This window comes from Fukomys damarensis, unplaced genomic scaffold (genome assembly GCF_012274545.1).
Source record: "Fukomys damarensis isolate Sample0158 unplaced genomic scaffold, DMR_v1.0_HiC HiC_scaffold_39, whole genome shotgun sequence".
NCBI lineage: Eukaryota > Metazoa > Chordata > Mammalia > Rodentia > Bathyergidae > Fukomys > Fukomys damarensis.
Genome location: NW_022900951.1, coordinates 43,179,747 through 43,196,487, shown reverse-complemented (window position 1 = coordinate 43,196,487; position 16,741 = coordinate 43,179,747). Strand labels below are relative to the sequence as shown.

General features: G+C 50.7%; 2 protein-coding genes across 2 annotated transcripts in view; one reads left to right on the top strand and one right to left on the bottom strand.

Annotated features, from left to right (window-relative positions):
* Ccdc22 (coiled-coil domain containing 22) overlaps positions 1 to 2,734 on the bottom strand; it is a 12,128-nt gene extending 9,394 nt beyond the window's left edge. The window contains exons 1-2 of the mRNA XM_010606310.2: positions 2,459 to 2,734; positions 1,219 to 1,396 (exon numbers count right to left, since the gene is read on the bottom strand). Coding sequence (XP_010604612.1) covers positions 1,219 to 1,396; positions 2,459 to 2,508 — 228 coding nt within the window. The 5' untranslated portion in view covers positions 2,509 to 2,734. The remainder of the gene's footprint in view (positions 1 to 1,218; positions 1,397 to 2,458) is intronic.
* Positions 2,735 to 3,744: 1,010 nt separating this feature from the next.
* Positions 3,745 to 16,741, top strand: part of Cacna1f (calcium voltage-gated channel subunit alpha1 F) — a 25,228-nt gene continuing 12,231 nt past the window's right edge. The window contains exons 1-23 of the mRNA XM_010606314.1: positions 3,745 to 3,769; positions 5,091 to 5,337; positions 5,685 to 5,790; positions 5,975 to 6,114; positions 6,369 to 6,511; positions 6,583 to 6,735; positions 7,150 to 7,346; positions 7,454 to 7,557; positions 8,634 to 8,824; positions 9,054 to 9,146; positions 9,242 to 9,335; positions 9,501 to 9,527; positions 9,673 to 9,833; positions 10,575 to 10,800; positions 12,506 to 12,713; positions 12,805 to 12,925; positions 13,031 to 13,112; positions 14,193 to 14,235; positions 14,397 to 14,448; positions 14,982 to 15,144; positions 15,290 to 15,419; positions 16,452 to 16,511; positions 16,630 to 16,736. Coding sequence (XP_010604616.1) covers positions 3,745 to 3,769; positions 5,091 to 5,337; positions 5,685 to 5,790; positions 5,975 to 6,114; positions 6,369 to 6,511; positions 6,583 to 6,735; positions 7,150 to 7,346; positions 7,454 to 7,557; positions 8,634 to 8,824; positions 9,054 to 9,146; positions 9,242 to 9,335; positions 9,501 to 9,527; positions 9,673 to 9,833; positions 10,575 to 10,800; positions 12,506 to 12,713; positions 12,805 to 12,925; positions 13,031 to 13,112; positions 14,193 to 14,235; positions 14,397 to 14,448; positions 14,982 to 15,144; positions 15,290 to 15,419; positions 16,452 to 16,511; positions 16,630 to 16,736 — 2,873 coding nt within the window. The remainder of the gene's footprint in view (positions 3,770 to 5,090; positions 5,338 to 5,684; positions 5,791 to 5,974; positions 6,115 to 6,368; positions 6,512 to 6,582; positions 6,736 to 7,149; positions 7,347 to 7,453; positions 7,558 to 8,633; positions 8,825 to 9,053; positions 9,147 to 9,241; positions 9,336 to 9,500; positions 9,528 to 9,672; positions 9,834 to 10,574; positions 10,801 to 12,505; positions 12,714 to 12,804; positions 12,926 to 13,030; positions 13,113 to 14,192; positions 14,236 to 14,396; positions 14,449 to 14,981; positions 15,145 to 15,289; positions 15,420 to 16,451; positions 16,512 to 16,629; positions 16,737 to 16,741) is intronic.

The following is a 16,741-nucleotide window of genomic DNA, read 5'->3' as shown; positions in this document are numbered from 1 at the left end:
TTTTTTTTTTTTTTTTTTTTTTTTTTTTTGGTACCGGGGATTGAACTCTGGTCCTTGCACTTGCAAGGCAGGCCACCGAACCACTGAGCTAAAGCCCCGGCCCTTAATTTTTTATTAGTACATATTTGTCATACATATTGATCACATTCATCATAGAGAATTTGCACCTGTACATAATATATTTTTTTATTTTGGAACAGGGTCCCACTAAATTGCCCAGGCAGGACTCAAACTCATAATCCTCCTGCCCCACCATAAGGGCTACGATTCCAGGTATAGTGGTGAATGCCCAGCTGGAAGCTCTTGAATATAATAACTCGACACAGTTCTGGAAAGGTGCTTTATTTGACCTATCACAGAGACACTTTTGGAATTGTTAAAAGAGGCAACTTGCAAGTAGTTGCTACAGGGGAGTGTAACAGAACACTATTTTAGTTGACCAGCCTACTTTCCTTTGGATAATCACCCCTCTCCCAACTTCCTGGGATCCTGAAAGAACAGCCAATCACAGTGTCCTATAAGATGACCATGTGATTGAAACTGGACCAATCAGCACACACAGTAATTGTTTTCAGAGGAGCATGACCCCAACCAGGGCCTTTCCTGAAATGATAAATGGATACTATGAAGAGAAGTGTATATATATATTTTTTTAAGTCGGTTTTTTGGTTTTTTTTGTTTGTTTGTTTGTTTGTTTGTTTTTGGTACTGGGGATTAAACTTGGGACCTTGCACTTGCCAGGCAGGCGGCAGCACCACTGAGCTAAATCCCCAGCCCGAGAGGGGTATATTTTGATATTCAATTTTAAATGCAGAAGCTAGGGGCAACTGAATCAACTGTATAAACTGAATCAACTCATTTAACCCTTGCAACAGTCTTATTTTTTAATCTGCATTTCAACAAATAAGAAAACTGAGGCCATAGCCAGGATCAGCACAGGCCTATAATTTCAGCACTCAGGAGGCTGAGGCAGGAAGATTATGAGTCCAAGGCCAGCCCAAGCTACATGAGAACCTGTCTCAAAAAGAAAAGAGAAGAGAAAGGCTTGAATATTGTTACAGTCACACAGTCAGCAAGTGTTGAAGCTAAGACTCAACTATTCCTGCAGTTTGGCCACAAAAAGAAGTAGCAGAGAGGAAAGGCAACAGTTTCAAAGGAGTTTAGCTACTTTGTCAAGGAGGAAGGAACATGATGTGTACTTGGGAGGAGGGCACTCACCATGCAGGCCTGAGCCAGGCTCATGGCCAGGCGGAACCGGGCAGACATAGCAACAGGCAGCAGAGGGTTAAGGCCAGAGCCCACTGCAGGGTTGATCACACGCAGGCAGCGGACCACGGCCTCTACAACCAGCTCAGTGGTGAAGGCTCGTAGGGTCTGCACATCTGGAGGGACTGCCCTGAAGAAAGAGGCAGACTCAATCAGGGGAGCAGTCAGAAAACAGGGATCAAGATGCCCCACGCAAACTTCTAGAAGCTCTAGAACTGAGACAGCCCAGGGAGGTGTCCAGGTTCAAAAAGATCCTAGGTGGTAGTGACTGTGATTTCCATGAGGAAAACAAGGCACCAGCTAATCCCTCAGGTCTTAAGACCTCGGGGGAAAATTATAAATGGAAGGAACCTGAGTTTAGAAAAATTTCAAATTTCCCCTTTGCTCAAAAGTCTCAAATTTATGGTCTGGGACAGTGAAAGAAAGGACCCTGAGACATAGTCTCTGTATTTCTGGGTCCCCAGATACCATGTTCTGTGTATGTCAGAGACGCCCAGATACTGAGCTTTATACTCTAAACAAGATACTGGGATTAGAAATAAATACAGCTGGGAGGCTGGGATTTTCAGAGTTTTAAATGTCAGGCTCACTGGGTGTAAAGGTCCATGGACCTTCTAGTTTCAAACTATACAAAACTTAGGCACCCGAGATGTTAGCAGTCCGGGCTGTTAGGGCCCTCAAATTGGAGGAGTCTTTTTTCTTCTGAGTGACCAAGCACTCATATCACTATATTTTAGAGTCCTGGATTTTTAAAAGTCTCAAGGGCTTGGGAAATTTAAAGTTTGAAGGCTCTTAAGTATCCAGTCCCAGAGTTTTGGGAGTCCCCAAGTGTCGGGATCCTAGGGTTTAAAATTCTCTAATTCTCAGAATGCAGGTGTCTAGAGTCTCCAGATATAAGGATCCCAGAATGTTTATGTCAAGGTTCGCAGATCTCAGGATGCCGGGTCTTGAGGTTCCAAGGTTGTAAGGTCTCAGGGTGCCTGGGTCCCGGAGTCTGAGTTTACCAAATGTAGAGATCAAGGGACTCAGAAGGCTCTTGATGTTGAAGGGTGGGGGTGCATGGATCCTGGAAATTGGGAGTCCTACACGTCAAGGCACCAGATTTTAAGGTTCCCGGGAGAGGGGGAGAGGGTCGCGGGTTTTGGAGTCCCGGATGTGGGCACCTGGGAACAAGTAGGGCCTGTATACTTACGTGCCAGCCTGGCGTAAGGAATGGATAAGGATTCGATCTGCCTCCTCCATGATGAAGCCCAATCGGGGTCGGGAGCTGGGTCCAGGACAGGATCCGAGAAAGGGGGGCGCAGCCACTGGAACCTAGCCTTGCGCTCGCGGTGCACAGAACGTCACATGCCGCGAGGGGAGAATTGGGAAGTGTAGTTCCCTGAGCTAGAGGGCTTGAGCAGGAAGCCTTTAGGCGAGGTGCTAATGTGCGCGCCCAGACCAGTGTGCGCAATGGCTGCTGGAAGGTGTAGTTCTTCCTCCTGCAGGTCCTTGGGCTCTTGCAAGATGAAAAGAAACTGTGATGAGGGGAGGGACGGAACAGAGAAGAGCTTTGTTTAAAGCGGGCATTGACTAGGCTATAAAAGTGTTTAAGTAACCTACTGCTTCCTTCCCTTTCCTCATCTATAAAATAAGACTATTACAGTATATGCTTCCTAGGATTAAAACACAATTAAAGTAGGTTTTGCTATCTAGCTGACACAGCACAGTAACAAAGCACCGTGTAAGTTACAGTTACCAGTCTTCATGCATTCATTATTTCATTTTAATATGCTCTGCATATTTGTACACTTCAAAGAATGACACAGCAAAAAACTATGTAACCACTACCCACCCAGTAGTACCAACATTTGTCATAAATCAGGTATTTACATATGTGGCACCATTTCTGAACTATATTCTGTCCTTAATTATTGTAGCTTTAAAACAAACTTTGGTATAAAAAAAATGGCAAACTCTCCCATCTTGTTCTTTTTCAAAGGATTTTGGCTTTCCCAGAGCCTTTGTACACTGATGCACATTTCAAAAGCAGTTTGTCAAATTCCATGGAAAAATCTTTTGAAATATTTGTTGGATTGCATTAAATTTGTATTTTTCTTTGGGAAGAATTGATATTACCACAATATTGAGTATTTCAAGCAGTAAACATATATTTCTCTATTTTTAATATATGATCTTTAATATTTTGATCTTTTTGCCATAGAGACATTCCTCATATGTTAGGTTTTTCATATCAAATTTCAGATACTACTGCAAAACAATATCATTTTTCTTATTTTAGTTTCTGACTTCTTGCATCTATTCGGTAAACAATCAGGGTCTTCTCTGTTGGGCTCTGGCCCATAAATGTCCCATTTGTGCCCCTGCTCACTCTCCAGTTGGGCACTGTTATTACTCCGCCCTGTGACCTTAATCTCTCCAAAGCTGGAGGAGGAAAGGGAGGCTGTGTGCAGATGGCCCTTCAATCTCCAGAGGAGGATGTCGGAATCTGAAGGCAGGAAAGGTGAGAGCAGCCGTCCACCCCTACAGACCCTTGGAGCAAACCTGGGCTCTGCTCCACCCTTGCCCCTCTGAACCACCCACTGCCCACCTGGACCCTACCCTGGGACAGCTTCTGGAGGGGCAAAAATCACATCACCTTACTCCCATCCCAGCCAGCCCCAAATACATCCTCTTCACCACCTAAGCCCAGATGCTCAGGCTGACCCAGATGCTGTCCCCTATGGCTTCCCAGCCCCATCCACAGCTTTAATTTCCAAATGAAACCCAACCTCAGTCCTGACCCTGGCCCCTATCCTAGTGTCTATCCCAACTCTAACTCCAAAGCCAGCCCCAAACCTTACCAACCAGAAGGCAACCCCCAGTTAGAGTCCACACCCCACCCTGGTTACAGACCTTACCATGAATTCTAAAAGTCACCTAATCTTAGCCTCAAACCTAGATGTCAATGTTGCTAGTGACTGTGGTCTGTGATTTTTCAGAGAACACAGAACTTTTCTTAAAAAGCAAGGCCAGGGCTGGGGATTTCGCTCAGGGGTTCCACCGCCTGCCTCACAAGCGCAAGGTCCCAAGTTCAATTTCTGGTATCAAAAAAAAGCAAGGCAAAACAAACATAGAGCAAGAACACACCTGATAGTAATAGTACTGGGCTGCAGAGTCAGACTACCTGGGTGTGACTGCTGATTTCAGCCACTTCAATAAGTCATTTAACCATTTTTCCTTGATTTCCTCATCTGCAAAATGGGAATAATACCACATGCCAGGCATTCTTCTGTATGCTGAACTCATTTAAGTTTCATAACACTCTACTAATGTAGGAATCCTTATTGACCTCCCAATTATACAGATAAGGAAATTGATTACCTGATTTGCTCAAGGTGGCACACCACTACCAAACAGTAGATTCAGGATTTAAACTCAGAGAGCTTATTTTCTCTAAAACTTGGGATCTCAAACAGGCTAACCTACTAACCCTCAGAAGCCTAAACAAAGCCATAGGGAAATAGGCTTAGATGAAAAACCCAATGCAAAACTCAAATCCCACTCACAACTGAACTTCAGCCCTAGCCTTGATCCTAATTCTAGTTCCAGCACATTCAAATACCCAGTCCTAACCCTAAATCTCAGCCAAACTCCACTCCCATCTATAGGCACTGCCCAAAACCCACCACTCAGAATTAACCTTATATTTGCCTCCTGCTATAAACTGAAGCCCATCACAAGGCAATTTAAACTCTATCCCCAGTCAAACCCTGTTTCACTTGGAAATGTACTCTCACCTCCTCTCCCCTATAAATTCTCTCTGACTCTGTTTCTCCACACAGACACCACCCCAGAACCCAGTCCAGCCCATGGCACAGGACCCTGTCCTGAATGGGGACTGTGCCCTGGGCATCCGGCTGTGGAGGGTGATACTGGGGCATCAGGCCTGGGGACCCCTAGGCGAAAGATTCAGCACAGTAAGCACAAGATGGTGGCAGTGGCCAGTGCCCAGAGGTCACCCAGGGCTCTCTTCTGCCTCACTTTGACCAATCCCTTTCGGCGGTCCTGCATCAGCATAGTGGAGTGGAAGTATCCTGAAAGGCCGGGGGCTGGGTTCAGGAATAAGGGTAACCAGGGTCCTGGGAGTCAAGGATTGGGTCAGGGCTGGAATGGAGGAAAGCTGAGGTCAATAGGGATTCAGGGGCAAGCCCTGGGTTAGAGGAGGAAACTGTATAAAGTCACCAGGGGTTCAAGGACTGGATCAAAGCAAGAGTTGGAGATAATTATGGCTTGAGGATGGGGGTGTCAAAGACAAGGCCTTGCTCAGGGCAGGGTTTGAGAAAGTCAGAAGCAGTCACCCTGAAGTCAAAGGCGGGTCCTAGGGAATGTGGGATTACCAAGGCCTCTCTGCCTGGGTCCTTGACTGTCCACCCAAGGCCTTTTGACATCCTCATCCTGCTGACCATCTTTGCCAACTGCGTGGCGCTCGGGGTCTACATCCCCTTCCCGGAGGACGACTCCAACACTGCCAACCACAACCTGGTGAGGCCCTGCCTGTCCCCAGCCAGATACAACCCCAGTAGAGCCACATTGAAAGCCTTACAACCAAGCCCCTACTCACCCAGCCCCCAGTCCTGACCCCGCTCCTCCTCCACCACCCCTACCGGATCAAACCCCACCCCCAAACAACTCTCCCGCGAGCACCCGGGTCCCGGCTCTGCCCTAGGAGCAAGTGGAGTACGTATTTCTGGTGATTTTCACTGTGGAGACCTTGCTCAAGATCGTGGCCTACGGGCTGGTGCTCCACCCCAGCGCTTACATCCGCAATGGCTGGAACCTACTGGATTTCATCATCGTCGTGGTCGGGTGTGTGTCTGCGGGGGAGAGGGACACCCCACCCTAGTGCGCGCTCCCTACCCCCAGGCCCGCTGAATTCCAGGCTCAGGGAAGAGACTGCTTCTGGCCGTCCTTACTCAAAAGCCAGAATCAAGAATATTAACATACTTTAAAACCATTTGCATTTCCAGTTACAAAGACTTGTGCTTTCAGGAGCAGAAAAGAGGGGTGGCGGGGAGTCCAAAGCCTGACCCCAGCCTCCCTGTCCCGTGTTCCGCCATCAGGCTGTTCAGCGTGCTGCTGGAGCAGGGACCTGGGCGGCCAGGTGACGCCCCGCATACTGGGGGGAAGCCGGGGGGCTTCGATGTGAAGGCGTTGCGGGCGTTCCGCGTGCTGCGTCCACTGAGGCTGGTGTCTGGAGTCCCGAGTAAGCAGCATTCCCTCAGCTTGGGGTGGGGAGGGGTGGGCCCGAGCTAAGCCCGCCCCCGCTTCCCACAGGCCTGCACATCGTGCTCAATTCCATCATGAAGGCGCTGGTGCCGCTGCTGCACATCGCCCTTCTCGTGCTCTTCGTCATTATCATTTATGCCATCATCGGACTCGAGCTGTTCCTCGGACGCATGCACAAGACTTGCTACTTCCTGGGATCTGGTCAGCCAGCCCACCCGTCCCAGGACAGGACACGCCCCTCCCCCGCCTCCGGGATCCCGTCTAGTTCTCAAGACATCCACCCAAATTCACAAGACCGACCCCAGGCTCAGGCTGCACCCCTGGCTGGCCGATCCCCATCCCTATACTCAAGACCCCGCCCCCGGCTCAGGCCTCCCTGTCATTCGTCAGACTCTGTCCAGCATTTACAATCTCCCTCCTCAGATCCTTGTTGGTGTTATTTACAGCTTCCCAGTCGGTCTGAATTCCGACCTTACAAGGATGGGCCCCAGAGACAAAGGTTGCTTTACCGTGGAAAAATCTAGGACCCCGAGTTAAACTTCACAGGAGGGTGGGCTCTGGAGCAGGGACTATGCGTAGGTTGCCACATAGCCCCCAGCTCTAGTTTTCCCGCAGACCTGGAGGCGGAGGAGGATCCGTCGCCCTGTGCATCTTCGGGCTCTGGGCGCGCCTGCACCCTGAACCAGACCGAGTGCCGAGGGCGCTGGCCGGGGCCTAACGGTGGCATCACCAATTTCGATAACTTCTTCTTCGCCATGCTCACAGTCTTCCAGTGCATCACCATGGAAGGCTGGACTGACATCCTGTACTGGGTGAGGTGGACGGTGGGCATGCAGTTTGGAGGCTGCCTGTGCCCTTCTCCCCAGCTCAGGTGGACATGTCTACATGCCCTCAGGAAATATGCCCCCTCTCTCCCCAGATGCAGGATGCCATGGGGTATGAGCTGCCCTGGGTGTACTTTGTGAGCCTAGTCATCTTTGGATCCTTCTTTGTCCTCAACCTTGTGCTTGGTGTCCTAAGTGGGTGAGAGACCTAGACATTCTCCCCCACCTCTGCAATTCCAGTTTCCTTTTTGTGCTGGCAAACTCCTAACCATCCATCAAACCCCATGTGTGATGTTCTTTCATTCAGTCATTCCATCTAAACATCTACTGTGTGGGAGGCACTGTTTTAGGAATGGAGCAAGATACAAAAACCCCTGCCTCCCTGCTTATTTCATTCAATGTGTGGAGACAGGCAGTAGCAACACACAATAAGTGTGTGTGTAATACACACTCACACACACAGAATGTGTGCTGTGGAAAGAAAGAAAAGATATAGATAGGAATAGGGAGATTTCACAATTAGAAATAGGACTACCATGCCATGTGTGATGGTGTACACCTTTAATCCTAGCTGCTCTGAAAGCTGAGGCAGGAGGATCAAAAGTTCAAGACCAGGGACCGGGGATTTACCTCTGTGGTACCGCTGCCTGCCTCACAAGTGCAAGGACCTGAGTTCAATCCCCAGTACCCCCCCAAAAAGTCCAAGACCAAAAAATAGAAACAAGGTCTTTGTAAATAGGGAAGGGTGGAGGGGGTGAAGGGAGGGCAGGGGTAAGAGGAAAAAAATGAGAACCAAGATCTGTCAGGTAAAGGTACAAGATCTGAATGATAAATGTAACTGTACTGTATACTTAAAACGTACCAATAAACTCAATGAGAAAAAAAATAAAAATTTTTAAAGTTCAAGACCAACTTGAGCAACTTAGAGAGACATGGTCTCAAAATAAAATTAAAATGTCTGAGGATGTAGCTCATTGGTACAGTAACCCTGGGTTCAGTTGCCAGCACAGCAGGAAGAGAGGGGGGAGAAGAAATAGAGACATCAGAACAGGTCTCATCGAGATGTTATCTGAATAAAATATGAAATAAATGAGGAAGGGAACCATGTAGCTATCTGAGGGAAATGTTCCAAGCAACCGCCAGTTGAGCAAAAGCTCAGAGGCTAGATGTGCTTGGCATGTTCAAAGAACAGCTAGGAGGCCAGTGTGGCTGGAATGGTGAAGGCAAGGGGCCTGGGGTGATTTCCTCACCTAGCCCTCTACCCTTCTCCCTCAGAGAGTTCTCCAAGGAGAGAGAGAAGGCAAAAGCAAGAGGTGACTTCCAGAAGCTTCGGGCGAAGCAGCAGATGGAGGAGGACCTGCGAGGCTACCTGGATTGGATTACACAAGCTGAGGAGCTGGACCTTGAGGACCCCTCAGCAGATGGCAACTTGGGTTCCATGGCTGAAGAGGGCCAAGCTGGCCATCGTAGGCAACTCTAGACTGGCCCATTGCCTGCTCCACTCATGCCTCAGAGGCAGCCCACCCTTCTGAGTCCCAGCCCCAAGCTGTGGCCATTGTAGGCCCAGCACCCCCGTTCTAGCTAGAACCAGCCTCAGATACAAAGACTCTAAATAACCCCCTTCCCCTAGATGTGACCCTAACTCTGCACAGCACCCCCTGGTCATCCTCCCCAACTGCCCTCTCTGTCCCACAGGACCACAGCTGGCCGAACTGACCAATAGGAGGCGTGGACGCTTGCGCTGGTTCAGTCACTCAACTCGCTCCACACATTCCACCAGCAGCCATGGTGGGGGCCTAGCCAGACCCAATCAGGGCAGGGATGGATGAGTAGGCAAAAGAGAAAACCAAAGGTCCTGACCTCTGTCCCCATTTGACCCACAGCCAGCCTTCCAGCCAGTGACACCGGCTCCATGATAGAGGCCCCAGGCCATGAGGACGGAGAGGAGGGGACTCTGGCTAGCTGTACATGCTGCCTGTGAGGGTCCCCAGCGTTTGACCCCTGACCAGGCCAGACCCTGGCAGACCTTGACCCCAGTCCTTCCTTTAGCCCCATATCTTAACCTCAACCCCTGACCTCAGGCCTCAGCCACTGCCTCCCTCTTGGCCTCTTATGACACCTCCCTATTCTCCCCTTTTCCAGAAACAAGATCATGAAAACTCGGGTCTGGTGAGTTGGGAAAACTGTGCAACTTTTCGGCCCTGCGGCTTTGAGATGCCTCCATCTCCAAGCCCTCCGTGGCCTTTGGGATGCCCCGCCTCGGCCCTCCACAGCTTAGGTCAGCATCTCAGTAGTGGACTCTCTTTTCTCCCAGTCACAGCCTCCGCAGGGCCAACCGGGGCCTCCGGGCACGCTGCCGGCGGGCTGTGAAGTCCAATGCCTGCTACTGGGCAGTGCTGCTGCTCGTCTTCCTCAACACACTGACCATCGCTTCAGAGCACCACGGGCAGCCCGTGTGGCTCACTCAAATTCAGGGTGAGCCCCCCAGCCTGCCAGCCCTTTCCCATAGCCCCCTGCTCCCTCCACCCGGCAGTTCAAATTCAGGGTCTCTAGGGCACCTCAGACCCCAGACACTGCCTTCCCTCCCAGAGAAATATAAAACCTCAGCCTGTCCCATCCTACTGCCTCGCTCCCACTTACCTGCTTAGTGTGCATCAAGCTCTGCTCTTAGTGCTTCGCATGTACAAACTCAGTCTCTCTTCACCACAGTTGTATGTGAATTAAGTACTAAGGCTCAGGGTACTGGTCACCAAGGGACTGAAGTGTTAAGTGACCGATCCCAGGACTCAGCTCCTGAGAGACTAAGCCAGAAAATAGAAACCAGGTAACCTGGCCCCAGAATCCAGGCCCATAACTCCACACTGTCCCAGTGAGTTAACCCCTTATGCCTCAGTTTCCCCAACCAAAATATGAACATAATGACAATATCCACATCCCAAGGGGGTTGGGGGTATTGAATAAATTACAGTAGAAAGTGCTTAGAACATTGCATGGCCCACATAAAGCAAATTCTTTGCAGAAAAGCCAGGTGTCATTCTACCCCAACTCTGCCCCTTGCCCCTGTTCCAGGCTCACCAAAACCTCGCCCACTCTGACATACACCCCAATCCTGAATGTGGCCCGATACCAGCTACCCAAGATCACCCCCTGCCCCTCCTTTCCACCTGTCACCCTGTAAAGCAGCCAGCCCAGTCACCCCTGACCCTCTCTCCACAGAGTATGCCAACAAAGTGTTGCTCTGTCTATTCACGGTCGAGATGCTTCTCAAGCTGTATGGTCTGGGTCCTTCCGTCTATGTTGCCTCCTTCTTCAACCGCTTTGACTGTTTCGTGGTCTGTGGGGGCATCCTAGAGACAACCTTGGCGGAGGTGGGCGCCATGCAGCCCCTTGGCATCTCAGTGTTGCGGTGTGTGCGTCTCCTCAGGATCTTTAAGGTCACCAGGTGTGTATGGAGGGAGAGACTGGAGCCCCAGATACCGCCCCAGCAGTCCGCTCCCAGCTCCAGTGATGGGCACCCTCCCGGGCCCTAGGGAAACGCCAGGAATCCAAGCAGGCAAAAGTTCCTCCTTCGTGGAGATTGGAGTCTACCAGAGAGAGCATATGCTCCACTCGTTATCCTTCCCTCAGCCTCAGTTCTTGCTCTACCATTATCCCCAAGCCCATCTCCAAACTCAACCCCATCCTCAGCCCCCCAGTCTCATCCCCAAGCCCCCATCACAACACCGTCTCTGACCCCAGCCCGCAGTCACACGTCACCCTCGTCCACAGCCCAATCACAGCCAAGGCCAGCCCATCTCCTACCTCGTCCCTCATTCCCAGCCCGACCCCCATCACTCACCACCCACCGAAATGCCATCCTCTATCCTCAAACACAGCCCCCACACCTCTCAGCCCTGATCACCCCTTCTCCACCTGCACCCCATTCCCTGACCCAGCCGCAGGCTCATTCCCATCCCATCCCCTCTCCTCTCCAAACCCTCCATAACAACCTTTCCTCAACCCCAGATCTCTACAATCCCATCCCCAGCCCAGCGCAGTCCCAACCTGAAACCCAATTCTGGCTTCACCAATTCCCATCTAAACTCCCATCCTAACCCAGGCGTGGTGGCACAAGCCTGTAATCCCAGCACTCACGAGGCTGAGGCAGGAGGATCACCACCAGTTTGAGACCAGCCTGAGCCACATAGTAAGTTCGGGACCAGCCTGGACTACATAGGAAGACCCTGTCTCAACAAAAAAACATTAAAAAAACCCTCTCTCCTAGCAGGACATGGTTAGAAACACCTGTAAAGGCAGCATTTGAGAGGCTGAGGCAGGAAGATTACAAATTCAAGCCCAGCCTGGGCAATTTAGTGACTAATGAGAGAGAGCCTATCTCAAAAAACATTTTTTAAAATGGAATATTACTCAGCCATAAAGAGCGAGAGAATAGATTCATTCATAGGAAAATGGATACATATTGAAGATATATTCCTAAGTGAAATAAATAAGTTACACATGTGTAAATACCGAATAGTTTCCCTGGTGTGAATATTCTGCAACAATGCATAAGATTCTAATAAGATTACTGACATTTAGAAATTTGAAGAAAGGAGCTAAAGGTGTAGGGAAGGTGTGATACGTAGGGGAAGAACAAAAAGGGAAAAGAAAAAAATGTGAGAAAATGAAAAGATGGAAATAAAGTGTTTGTAGATGGGGAGGGGAGGAGGGGGTGAAGGGAGGGCAGGGGTAAGGGGAAAAAATGAGAATCAAGACTTGCCATGTAGAGGTACATGATCCCAACAATGAAGGTAACTGTACTGTATCCCTAAAATGTACCAATAAACTCAATAAAATTAAAAAAAAAACATTTTTTTTAAAAAGGCACAGGTATATAGCTCAGTGCAAAGGCCCTGGATTCAGCCTCCAGTAACCTCCATCCTAACCTCATCTCTCATTTTGCCCCAATGCCACCCCTAACCCCAAACTCAGCTCTCCCTTCCTGTCTTACTCTCACCACCACCCCCAACTCCAAAATCATTTCCAGCCTTGACATTAAGCCTATCTGAACCCGCCCTGCCCTAGGGCTCTCCAACCTGGAGCTCTGTCCTGGCTGCTGACTCTGCAGGGCTGCAGAGCCAACCCTGCCCCTTCTGTCTCCCCTGCAGGCACTGGGCATCTCTGAGCAACCTGGTGGTGTCCCTGCTCAATTCCATGAAATCCATTGCGTCCTTGCTGCTTCTACTCTTCCTCTTTATCATCATTTTCTCCCTGCTGGGCATGCAGCTGTTTGGGGGCAAGTTCAACTTTGACCAGACCCGCACCAAGCGAAGCACCTTTGACACCTTCCCCCAGGCCCTCCTGACCGTCTTCCAGGTAGGGCCCAAGGACCTAGCAATGGGTGGATTGGGGGGACACCAGCGTTGGTGGGGGTCCCAAGAGCTTCACGGTGACCTCCCAACCCCAGATCCTGACGGGCGAGGACTGGAACGTGGTCATGTATGACGGCATCATGGCCTACGGTGGCCCCTTCTTCCCAGGGATGCTTGTGTGCATGTATTTCATCATCCTCTTCATCTGTGGCAACTGTATCCTCGGATGGGAGGCAGGATGGCCGGGAGTGGGGCGGCTGGGGACTCAAGCGCTTTGCGGGCAGGCTGCTTCTCCCTCGCTGCAGCCTGAGCTTTCCCCAGATATCCTGTTGAATGTGTTCCTGGCCATTGCTGTGGATAACCTGGCTAGTGGGGATGCAGGCACTGCCAAAGACAAGGGCAGGTAAGGTCTGGTTCTCCGCCCAAGACAGTCTCTCCCTGAGATCCCTGGCTGGAAACCCTGACTGCATCCTACACAGACAGCAGAGATGCCTCCAGTCACCCTGGTGATCCCAACCTCCTGGTGCAAGCTGCCAGGCCTCACTCATTCCACATGCATTTATTGAGCTCCTACTTTGTGGCTCACTCTGTTGTAAAGGCTGTGGAAATAGCAGGGGTCCAGGCAGAAAGAGTCCTTGCCTTTCAAGCAAGGCATTCTAGTTAACATTCTAGTTGGGAAAGACAAGCAAATTACCAAGAAATTAAAATATGGTAAAATAAATATATTGTAATAATAATTGATAAAGAAGAAGAAAGCAGAATAAAGGGAAAAAGAAATGTTGATTGCTATTTTGGTTAGGAAGAATTTTTTTATGTGGAACTGACGTTTAAAGAGAGACCTGAGTGACCCATACAAATATCTGGAGAACTATTCAAGGCAAGAGAACAGCAAGTGCAAAGGTCCTGAGGCAGTGATGTGACTCTGATATCCAGAAACAAACACTGAAACTGGGGCCACAGCTCAATGGTAGAACACTTGCCTACTGTGTACAAGGGTCTGGGTTCCATCCCCAGCGCTGCAAGTAAACAAATATACAAAAACATCAGTGAGGCAGTAATGGAGTTCACAAGGAGAACAGTAGGAGCTAAGGTCAGTTGGGGGGGGTAGAGGAGCCATATTGAGGGCGTTCAGGGCCAGGGTGAGACTTTGGCTTTTGCTCTGGGTGGCAGAGCCCTGGGAGGGTTGTGAGCAGGGGATGGGTATGCCAGGCAGGATTTCACAGGCTCCCTCTGGCTGCTGTGAGAATGGACCATGGGGATCCAGGGAAGAAGCACAAGGGTCTAGGGGACCCACGAAAGGTCTGTTCTGAGCCCGGTGTGGCGCATGCCTGTAATCCCAGTACTCAGGAGACTGAGGCAGGAGGATGCAAGAAGGAAGGAGGACAGGAAAGGGGAGGGAAAGAGGGAAGGTAGGTTTGTCCTGACTGCTACGACCCTCACAGCCTTGTGATCTGTAGCAATCAGCCCCTATTTCCTCACACAGGGAGAAGACCACTGAGGGAGATGCCCCCCTCACCGGAGTGCTGGTGAGCCAGAAGCCTGAGTGTGGTCTACGCCTCCACCCATACCTGTCTATGTCCGCATGGCTTCCGCCTTTATCCCCACTACCGCGTCACCCCCACGCCTCCCCTGGGTCCATTCCCCGTCTCACCTCCACCAGGATTGACTGCCCTCTCTCTGTCCCCAGGTGCTTGTCGGGGGGAACGCGGAAGAGGAAGGTGCAAAGAGTGATGGAGCAGGCAAGTGGGCAGGGCCAGGGGGAGGACGGCGTGTGGGGAGGGGATCGAATTCGGCACCTTGTGCTCACGGCACCACTGAGCTAAAATCCCCAGCCCTGTGGGAGGGACTTTGAGAACAGAGTCCAGGCAAAGAGCTCCAGACCCCTGAGGCCCTCCTCTCCAAGGAGCAGCCTTGTTCAAGGTCATCTGGAAAAGGATGGGCTTCGTATATGGCCAGCAACAGTTGGAAGCACTGAGGTTAAAGAGGAAGCAGATGTTTTGTTTGATTATGGAACTTGCCGGTCTTTACTCATATTATAAAATGGTATGTGCAGATAACAGTCAACCAACACATACTCCCTGAGCTCCTACTGGGTCCCAGGCACTGTTCTAAAGACTGGGCACACGGCAATGAACAGAACAGACCCAGATCCTTTCCCTGAGGAGCTGGCATTCTGGAAGGGAAATAGGGAGATTGGCCACGTAACAGGAGCCGTTTCTGGTGCTTTACATCCATTTTCTCAATGAATTTTCCCTTTTGCTCTTTTTTCCAGTGGCAGGAGTGGAGGAGGAGGAGGAAGAGGAAGAGGAAGAGGAAGAAGAAGAGGAGGAAGGGAGTGTGGGGCATGTGGAACTCCTGCAGGAAGTTGTACCCAAAGAGAAGGTGGTTCCCATCCCTGAGGGCAGCGCCTTCTTCTGCCTCAGTCAAACCAACCCGTGAGCACCAGGCTGGGCAGGGAGGCTGGGGCAGTGGGAGTCCAGGGAGCTGCCAAGCAGAAGCAGGGCAGGCTGTACCCCTCAGGTTCTTCCTGGTGACTCTGTGGTCCTGGGTTCTCAGCGCAGCCCTCTGCCCACTCCTCAGGCTGAGGAAGTCCTGCCACACCCTCATCCACCACCATGTCTTCACCAATCTCATCCTGGTGTTCATCATACTCAGCAGTGTGTCACTGGCCGCTGAGGACCCCATCCGAGCACACTCCTTCCGAAACCATGTGAGCCTGTGTCTGGGGGCTGGGGGGCACTCCCAGGGTGTCTGGCTTGGCCAAAGCCAGGTCCAGGGTGAAGAAAACTGCTTGGGCTGAGAAAGAGGATCAACAGCAGCTGCAGTGCCAGCCGACACCGTGTGTGCCACATGCTTGGGGAGGTGCCAAGCAAGGAGCAATACTCGACTCAGGGGGCAAAACGGTTGTAATCAGTCTGAGCAGGCCAAGGGCACCCGTGCAGCTGGGTAAAGGCAGAGGAGCTCAGATTTGAACCCTAAGGCTGAGGGATTGCCCAGTGGTACAGTGCTTGCCTAGCACGTACAAGGCCCTGGGTTCCATCCCCAGCACAGAAAAGTAAATAAATAAGCACGGCGTGATGGTACACGCCTGTGATCTCAGCACTTGGAGGAATGTTGTGAGTTTGGGGCCAGCCTGAGCTACACAACAAAACCCTTTCTACAAAAGAAAAAGCAGGCATGGTAGCACACTCATCCTAGCACTCTGAGAGGCTGAGGAAGGAGGATAGCAAGTCTGAGCCCAGCCAAGGCAGTTTAGCAAGACCCTCTCTCAAAATTTAAAAAAGAAATGTTTTAAAGGTGGAGGTGCTGAGGATGTAGTTCAGAGCCAAAACCCTGGGTTAAATCCCCAGTACCCCACACACACATAATCACATCCAAATTTGAATCTTAAGGGTGGGAGTGTAGCTCACTGGTAGAGCACTCACCTAGCCTACATGAGGCCTTCAGTTAGATCCCCAGAACCACAAAAAAAAAAGGACCAGGGCCGGGTATTTAGCTCAGTGGCCCCATGCCTACCTCACAAGTTTGATCCCTGGTACCAAAAAGAGAGAGAAAGAAAGAAACGGGGAAGAAAGGTAGAAAGGAAAGAAGAAAGGAAGGAAGGTAGGAAATCTGAATGCTTGTACAGAAGTCCCTCATAGTGAGGGAGAGGCAGGGCAAAACTTATACGGAGAGGCACACAGACACCTACCATCCCTTTCAGTCATGACTCAGTGGCTGACCCTCTTCCTCCCTCCCCTAGATTCTGGGGTACTTTGACTATGCCTTCACATCCATTTTCACTGTGGAGATTCTACTAAAGGTGACTGATACTCCCCGTCCCTACCTCTCTCCACAGCCTGTTTCCCTGCTCCCTGTCGCCTCCTCCCCTCAACTTTCCCCAGGCCTGAGGTCTTACCCCGATGTCCTCTGGTCCCCAGATGACAGTGTTTGGGGCCTTCCTGCACCGTGGCTCCTTTTGTCGTAGCTGGTTCAATCTGTTGGATCTGCTGGTAGTCGGTGTATCCCTCATCTCTTTTGGCATCCAGTGAG